The sequence below is a fragment of the Mustela nivalis genome (genome assembly GCF_964662115.1).
Source record: "Mustela nivalis genome assembly, chromosome: 10".
NCBI classification, from domain to species: domain Eukaryota; kingdom Metazoa; phylum Chordata; class Mammalia; order Carnivora; family Mustelidae; genus Mustela; species Mustela nivalis.
Genome location: NC_139029.1, coordinates 51,002,993 through 51,012,402, shown reverse-complemented (window position 1 = coordinate 51,012,402; position 9,410 = coordinate 51,002,993). Strand labels below are relative to the sequence as shown.

The 9,410-nt window shown below is 45.2% G+C and overlaps 1 protein-coding gene across 1 annotated transcript in view; it reads right to left on the bottom strand.

Moving 5' to 3' along the window:
* Window positions 1-963: 963 nt before the first annotated feature.
* The window catches only part of CACHD1 (cache domain containing 1), a 206,578-nt gene continuing 198,131 nt past the window's right edge, over window positions 964-9,410 (bottom strand). Inside the window, exon 27 of the mRNA XM_082687809.1 lies at window positions 964-2,768. Coding sequence (XP_082543935.1) covers window positions 2,530-2,768 — 239 coding nt within the window. The 3' untranslated portion in view covers window positions 964-2,529. The remainder of the gene's footprint in view (window positions 2,769-9,410) is intronic.

Genomic DNA, 9,410 nt, shown 5'->3' with positions numbered 1-9,410 from the left:
TGGGCCACAAATAAGAATTTCCCTTTTCTAGCTTATCAAATGACCCAGAGCACCCTTAGCTGTTGAAACTTGTCAACGCTGATATGAACATTGGTTACAGGCATTAAGAGGGCCTTAGTGAACGAGAAGGCATTGCTAGGACCTTCCTCCAGGATTCCAGAGATGACTTGTATTTAACAAGCAATGTTACCTGAGGGGCAAGAGCCACCAATATAGGTCACCAGGATAGATATTTCCAAAAACGGAACTGTCCTTTAAAACAAGAACACGAACAACAAATGTTGAAGCAACACTTGAGGGAAGAAGACAAAAGGGAACTTTGAAGGATAAAACCTTGCAAATCTGTGTGCCCTGTTCTCCAGGGGCTGAAAAACAACAGTTGTGTTTTCTTTTCAGTTGAAGCATTCGATTACTTTCCCCTGAAGTTCAGGACAGGGGAGATGTTTATCACAGAAGACACAAGACTCATTTCTGTTCTTACATTTGAGTAGGCTCTAACATATTTTATTAAGCTCTAGGTTTTGTGACTCTTTTCTTGAAAATCCCAATTTTCCCCCCATCAAGAAGTTAGTGTCATCACACAAAGGTTCTCAACCTCAGGAAACAAACCGGTATCCCACGGAGAGGTTTAATTTTTCTGGAAAGACAGGAAAGTCACCCATTCTCTCCAGCAATTTGAGAACAACCATTTATTATTGACATGAATGCAGATGTCCAGCAAGGGGAGGGGGCGCTATGTCCCACACATTGTAACATTTGCTTTTCATTTTATCCCATTATTTTCTTAAAAATTATTATTTCTTTTATTTTCAAGATGTCAAGAAATCCCTGAAGTTGATGGCAGCATCAAGGGGAGGCCCCCTTTCAGTTTGGTGACTGACCTGCTAGGTTACAAAGTTAACATAATTTACCTTGAGGCACAAGAAGGAGGACATTAAGAAATCACTATAAACACTAAAACCGTCCATTCATACAGTTTATTTCACTAGACTGAAAATTTATACACAGTATGAAGGGGTTTCCTGATAGCACGCATATAGTTTACTTTCTGTACTGCTGAAGAACCAATTGTTTTTTTACATTATATCGTTAATACCCTATCATTAAAACATTATTCAGTGACTTTTTTTTCCCAACTACATATAAACGGAGATTTACCACACACACGGTGCAAGAATGTCTTTATAACATAGTTGAATCACAAAATGTGAATCTAAAATACATCACTGTAATTAGAACACTACTTTAAAATTACAATGCCCCATGTCATATTAGCCAGATTTTATGAATCTCTGTATACATGACAAAGCAGTTTGGTGGGTAACTTCTTGGATAACTGGCAGCAGCTTTGAACAAGGATATAAGAAATCTTTAATTAAGAACCAATCGTGAATCTTAAAAACATCTTCCCTTACGTACTCATTCTTCTCACCATCAAAATGGGACATTTAAAAATTGATAGTCTCTAACCCAAGGAGAAGAAACCCATCCCTCCCTTAGCTGAAAGGCTGGGGTTGTAACATTACGTTTTGTAGAAATCTATGAAAAGCGCTGTACGGGGAGTGGAAAGGAGTTAAAGAGAAACATTAGAATTTCTTTAAAGACATTTTGGATTCCTCTGTCCTCTCCGCCTCTGTCAAACACAGAGAAAGAATACTGCATCGCAAATAAAGATGTGTTTCCGTAAAACGACGTTCCAAAGAAAATGTACGTAAACAGGTCGGAGAGAAAGATTTCTTCATTTTCCCATTTCGTGGCCTGGGGCAGTGGGATGGTATCCGTTGCCTAACCGAGCTCCTTAGTCAAAGAAGCATTTGATCACACACAAAACAGCTAGGGATGACTGCTGAACATTTCTCCTATGTCTCCTTTTCTTTCCCCCGAAGTTCGAGAATGTTTGAAAGTTCAATAAATAGTAGAAAAATAATCCTTTACTTAGAAATTTTGAGATGCATCATTAGAGCTCACCAGGAGTTTCCGAGAGCGACTGTGGTATCCTGGTACCACTAGGTACCACCGCGAAACCAAGCGATATCTTCAAAGCACACGTTCCTCCCTGGGTAGGCCACGCTCTCGGTCTCCGGCCGGGCATGCTTCTTTCTCTTCCAGTTAAAGAGAGCCGAATGTTTCTGGCTCCCTGGAACATTCCTCTGGCTCAGCTTAACGAAGGTTCCCCATGTTTCATTTATGGGTTTCGTCTCTGTTTGGAGGTCTGCCTTCTGTTCCATTCCCTTAGTACGATGGCAGGCTCATTAATCAGGCTTCTTTCCCCTCCGTTTCGGAGCCAGACTTGCATTTTCATGAGTGTGAGTCTGCTGTAGTCTCTCCTCTTGAAACATGTGAACGGGCAGGAAAGGAGTTCAATCACTCTGGACGAAGTGTGCACACGCACGCACGTGCACGTGTGCCCACAGACACACACACACACAGGGGGTCTCTCGCGATGGAGTCTCTGATGCTGGCTCTTTTCCCCCTCCAGAACATTCTGCCCCTCCCAGATCCTGTCCTCCCGTGGCAGTGAGGGGAGCGTTAGCATTCCGCGTCGACAGTGTGTACTGTCACGGCCGCCTGTAAGTGGTGGCTGTGGTGTAGCGTGGGGTGGTGGGGGCGGGGGTGGGGAAACTTGTGACTTAGGAGGGCAGCGGTCTGAGGTGGGGTGTCCAGATCCAAGTCCTCATCGTGGTTTCCCACGTCGACCCCGGCTGACAGGGGGTCATTGTTGCACGGGGGATTCTCGCTGTCTTCCTGTGGGCTCATGGTACTGTAACCTGGAAAGGGAACAGAACAGGCAGTTGAGAACTTCCAGACGCAGGCGACGGGACTTTGGATGCCTACGATGCTGGGAGATGCTCCTGTCTTTGTGCTACCCGGCGGCCAACGTCTGTAGGCTGCCAGCGGACAGTCAAGTGACTTACTTCTAAAGACATCTTTTGTTAGCTATTCTTTTTCCACAATTACACAATAAGACCATAACCATTTTAGACACCTGAGCAAGCACAGATTAAGACAAAAAAGAAAAAAAATCTACAGGCAGCCTTTTCCCAAATCCCCCAAACAACAACAAAACACAAACTAACATCACCGCACATCCCCTCTGATCCACAGATAACTACCATTGACACTTGGGAGCTATCCTCCTACACCTTTCCCAGAGAGAAAGATTAGGACTGTTAATTTTATTTTAAGGAAAAAAAGAAAGGCAATTAAACAAGAAAAAATGTCCTAACAGGACTCGGATTGAGGTGGGGGCCGGGGGTGGGTGGGGAGCGGGGCTTGGACAGGCCTGAATGTGACGTCACAACACAGTGAGAACAAAGACGATGGCCACCATCACCTGCACACCTGCTCCGTAGCAAGCACCAGTGTCCTGGGGCTCCCACACCCTAATCAGGCATGCGGTTTAACACCCCTTTGACAGGGGACGGAGATGACGATCAGAGTGGTTAACGAACTTGCCCAAAGTTCCACCCCATGGAATACTAACTCCACGCACACCCCTAGTAACCAGCAAAGGAATCAACTATTCTCTGTGTAAGCTGGCTCACTGTATTTAAAGATTAATTTCTTTCGGTATTCTAAGTAATACATGTTTCAGAAGAAAATGCCCTTGCTGATCAAAGGATTCCATTCCAAGAACCCTGGCATGTTTTTAAATATTGCAGAAATCCCCTTTAAAAATGTTGAGAAGTGACAGCTCATTAATATTTCCACCGCATCTACGGTTAACATCCATCAGCACTCGCCCACGGGTAGCGCTAGTCACGTCTGTGGCTGTGAATGTATGCTCGGTGCAAAATGAGAAAGGCAATTCTCTGGCCTCAATAAAACCTTTCTCAAATGGCAGGCTTATTTAAGCCGGTCCAACTCAATGAGCATTGTTAATTGTGCACCTACTAGGTACAAGATACTCTATGTTAGGCATTGTAGGAGACAGCAAGGTGAAAACCTGGTCCATGTGCAGGGAGCTTAAAAGCTAGTGCTTGGGAAATAAAGCCAACACAGGGCTGGGTCTGCTCAATTATTCATTGATAGAAGACCATTATGGGCCAGAGGGGGACGATGAACCATAAATAAGAGATGTCTCTTTTCCTTGAGGATTTCACAACTGAACAGGAGACACATATTCATGAAGCTAGGTTTATTCTACTACAGATAATGGTTTAAGTGCTATGGTTGAGGTAGAACCGAAATCTAGGACATGGAATAACTGCAGCTGGAAGAATGAGAAAGCTTTGCAGAGAAACTCCTATCTTAGCTGGGCTTTAAAGGATGTGTAGGAGTTTGGTAAGTGGATAGGAGCAAGAGGACAGAAAAGCACAACTGCAGGGGTGTGGAACCCCAAGGCCATCCCTGTACCACGTGGCTGGGGTGAGTGCTGGTAGGTAGCTGGAGAATGTGGCAGGAGGGAGGTGAAAAAAGGGAGTTATAGTTGGATTATAAAGGCCATGTCAAAGGAGAAAAATGGAAAAACCAAAGAATGTTCTGAGCAGACTGAAAAAAAACCCAGCACGACAGTTTCTGTGTTTCAAAGAGAGTTCTGATGGCAGCTTTTTCTTATGAATAAAAAGGAGGGGTGGGGGGAATGCTTCGGTTATTTCAACAGCCCAGATGAGAGACTAAGCATTAAAACCATGGGTACGGGATTGGACAGATTGAAAAGTACCTCAAGAGCAGAAACAAGAGAAGTTGGTAAGCTATTAAAAGTGAGAGGGTTGTTGGGGGGTGCTGAAGGGGGATTAACAGGGATTGTGACTTGGAGTCAGGATGGTAAGACTTGGAGATACCCAGTCGCAGGAATGAAAATGAATTTTGTTTCAGATATCTATTTTTCTTTTTAAAGATTTATTTATTTGACAGAGAGAGAGAGATCACAAATAGGCAGAGAGAGAGAGAGCAGAAGCAGGCTCCCTGCTAAGCAGAGAGTCCAATTCAGGGCTCGATCCCAGGACCCTGGGATCATGACCTGAGCCGAAGGCAGAGGCTTAACCCACTGAGCCACCCAGGCATCCCGGTTTCAGATTATCTTGATTTGAGAGTCTGTGGAGATGTCTAGCCAGAAACGCAGGAGTGTTGACCATGAGAAGTCATGGCAGATGATGGGGAGTTCAATGATGTATGGGTCCTGGAGAATCTTATTGGTGCCAGGTTGGGGGGCTGCTCACCAGAAAAAAGGGTAAAGGTGAGGCCCCAAGCAGTCCACAGTCAAGAAGGGGAAACACAGGTATTAAAACAGAGGCATACCGAAAGGATCACCAAAGCTGGTTAACTTGGCTTAGGATACCTGAGGAGAACACTTAAGGTAGCTCTTACGGGAGAGAAGGTGTTCATTAGGTCAAGAGAGGGGTGGAAAGGTACCATAGGCCAGGAGATAAGCAAATACAAAGACACAGTTGCCTCAAAGTCTCTGGTGGGCTTGGGGGATGATAAAAAGCTCGGTATGGGAAAGAAAGACATAGGAGAGAGACACTGCTAGACACACGGGCTCAGACCAGATCAGGAAGGCTGGTTGGGCAAGGGATTGGGATTTAGGGTAACAGGCAAGAGGGTGAAGGGGGGTGGCAATGACTCAAGGTGGTTGTCCAGGGGAGGCTGGGCAGAAGGAAGGGGGCATCAGCGGCTCAGAGGACAGAAGGCTAGAGTGTTGGCCCAGGAGAGGATGAGGATGTGGAGAAGGGACAGTAGCGGTGTTAGAGCAAGTAGCTGGCTTCAAGGGACCACTGGAGAGCTGAGTGGGCTGAATCCGGTGGCCAAATGGACTTGCCTGGTGAAGCTGCCAGGAGAGAAGACATCCTTGGACAAGTCTGAGGTACCTAGGTTTAGGGGCTAGGGAAGCAATGATGCCTTGCCTCAAGAGTAAGGGATTGGGAGCCCCAGTGAGCTTCTCAGCTTGGGCAGTGCTTGCCCAGGAACGGGATGGCGGGCTCTGAAACCCCAGCTACAAAGCGCTCGGCGTGCTTATGCTTCACAGGGGACGTGAGAAGAATGTACACTTCCAGCAGAATCTCGGGTTCTTGACTGATTATCGTTGGCCAGCCATTAGTGCCAGGCTGTTTTTATCCTGCCTCCTAGTATATCCTGATGGCTTCCCATCTCTACTCATTTACAAGCACCCATGGTAACTGTTAGCTCATTTGCACATTCGTGACAGTCCTTCTGTTGGGTCCCCCCCTCCCACCACCACCATCGTCTGGCTATTGTGCTTCATGCTTCGGTTTTTAAAGGTCTTCTCTGGGAAGCAACCCAAACCCCAGCTTTCAGCCCACATGCGGTCAGATGCCCCTTCTGTGAGTTTAAATGGCATTTTGCACATATCTCTCCCTGAGATTTTTACTACATAATGAACTTCGGGGCTGCCTTGTCCATGAGCAAAGCCTTATTTCGGTACTCCTAATACTTAACACAATGCCTCACACAAAGCAGGCACTTCATTATTCAAAATCACATGACTATGCTCCCAAAACAATGGCATTAATTTTCTGAGTTATCTGTGGTTTCCCCTAGTATGACATTCAGCAGGCTCACCTACCAACGAAGATATTCCAGGATTCCCTGGGTCCTTCCTAGGGCTTCCAACCTAAGAGTCTAGGGATGTCCTAAACCCAGATGGTCATCAGCTCAGGGTGGTTTTGACAGTTGAGTGGTTCCCAAAGCAACTCAGGGGTACCCCTATTTCTCCTGCTCTAGCTTTCTGAGGGGAACCCCCCAGCAGAGGTGCTTCCAAAGTGAACCACTTGTTCTGGGGACATTGCTCAATCCCCCTGCAACTTACTCAGGCTTCCTCTTATCTCAATAATTAATGACAATCTGGAGGGAGGGATGGCAAGCTGTGGAGCAGGAGGAAAAAGCCAAACACATACTCTCACTTAACAAATGGAGTGTTTACTTAGCACCAAGCAATTCTGTTGAGTGCTGGGAACAGTGATGAATAAGACAGACTCAGTCTGACTCATGGAGGGGGAAGCTCTATTGAAAACACAAAGGATATCAGCAAACACTTTCAAAGGAAAGATTTCTTTACTATCTAAACATATACACAGTGAAGTCTTTGCAAAAATGACCTCAAGCAAAAAGTAGGCTTTGAAAAGGAGGTCGGGTGTTCATTAAGAACAGAAGAGTCAAGGGGCGCCTGGGTGGCTCAGTCGGTTAAGGAGCTGCCTTTGGCTCAGGTCATGATCCCAGAGTCCTGGGATCGAGCCCTGCATCAGGCTTCCTGCTTAGAAGAGAGCCTGCTTTTTCCTCTCCCTCTGCCTGCTGCTCTGCCTACTTGTGTTCTCTCTCTAATAAGTAAATAAAATCTTAAAAAAAAAAAAAGAACAGAAGACTCAAGATTAGGTTGTGGCTCTTTGGTATTCTGATGGTTAGTGATGTTAGGTCCCTGGTTGGGGGAGGCCGGGAGGGTGCCTATGACTCACTCTCCACCTTGTGGTCACAGAGAATAACTGCAGGAGACTGTGCATCTCTAGAAAATGGTCTCCTGCTGCACCATGTAGGTTTTGACCAGGTTTTCAAGGCTCAGCATTTGCCTCTGAAGCTTTGAGGAATTTGCTTCACTAAAAGGAAACTTCCCTGTTACAAAGAAAAAATGTGGCTTAATACACATTTGCATAAAGTTTCTAATGAAATAGTAACCAACCCATGAATTCGCAAGGAACAAAAATACATTGGTGGTTTTTAACTTAAGTAAGCCAGCTGATAATCAGAGCAAGATATTTTCAGGAGAGAGAATAGTAGGGCATATATAGAATTGAAAGCATCTGTAGGGAGTAAACTTTTTAATCACTACCTGTGAGCGTAACAAGAAATAGTCAACTGCTGAAAAATCATCATTCTAAGTAGTCTAAGAAATTGACAAAAAATTTTCGTCAACTTCAAAAACTATTCCTACTTTGAGTAGATTTTTAAGACAGAAAAATTAAAGTAAGATTCCTTTGAAGCATAAAATTCTCTTGGACACATGAAATACCACAGACCCTTGAACAACAGGGGTTTGAACTACATGGGACCCCATAGAGGTCAGTTTTCTTTATAAATACAGGGCAGTAATGTGAACGCTTTTTTTTCTATGATTTTCTTAACATTTTCTTTTCTCTAACTTATTTTGTTGTAAAAATACAGTATGTAACACATGTAACATACAAAATGTGTATTAATCCACTATGTTATTAGTAAGGCTTCCGGTCAACAGTAGACTATTAGTCATTAAGCATTTGGGAAGTCATGGTCAGACATGGATTTTCAACTGTGCCAGTGGCGGCGGGCGAAGGGGGCGGGGTCGGTGCCCCTTATGCCCACCGCGTTCAAGGGTCAACTGTATTTCTAAATAAAAATACAGCTTGGAGTTCCCAAGTTTGACTTGGTCATGTTCAGTTTTAATTCTAGGAAGATCACAATTCTAAACCATACCACACAAATCTAGACTGTTCAGTATTTACATATTTATGTCTTTTATTCTTTTGAGTTTCCCTTTTGTGTCTCAGAGCCAAGGACTCATGTGGAAGCTCTCTCACTGGGTTGCAAAGAACCATAGGGCTAGGATTTTACCAGTTCAAGGGCCAGCACCAATGCCACCTTCCCAACAGGGGACGTCCATGGTTTACGTGCTGATAAAAGTGAACTATCTCCCTAACTTCTGCTTTGTTCTGGGCTTTTAAGAAAGCGGTCATAGTCAGCATTTTATCTGTCTTGTGAATACATGCATTCATTTACAGTTATTTGCTAGACTGTAAATCCTTGAGGGCAGAGTGGGTATGGAGGTAGAGAGGTCAACCCTGAGCTCAACATGCCTGCTGCATGTTACTGCGTTCAATGCTTACAACTTCACTAGGGAGAAATTTCTCCTCCCATTTTTTAACAAAAGATTTATTTATTTATCTGTTTGACAGACAGAGATCACAAGTTGGCAGAGAGGCAGGCAGAGAGAGGGGGAAATAGGCTCCCCGTGGAGCAGCGAGCCCAATGCGGGGCTTGATCCCAGGACCCTGAGATCATGACCTGAGCCAAAGGCAGAGGCTTAACCCACTGAGCCAGCCAGGGGCCCCTCCTCCCGTTTTTTCCATTAGAATACTAAAGTCCAAAGTAGTCTCAGAAGATCTCATAACCTGCAAAGACGGGGAGAAGAGGGCTCCCAGGGAGCTGTCCTTGACCCTATCTTACAAGTTCCTCCATACCCTCTGGTTCACAGAAACGAGGCTGCCCCTTCACCAAGTCCCTCCACTGGGCCAAGCAAAGAGCAGGCGCCCAATCTATGTGCCAAACGGAAGAACACAGAGCCAAGAAAGGAGTGTGCTGACCAAACAATTCAATTAGATTTCCTTGTTGTGGGACGCCTGGGTGGCTCAGTTGGTTGAGCGGCTGCCTTCGGCTCAGGTCATGATCCCAGCGTCCTGGGATCAAGTCCCGCATCGGGATCC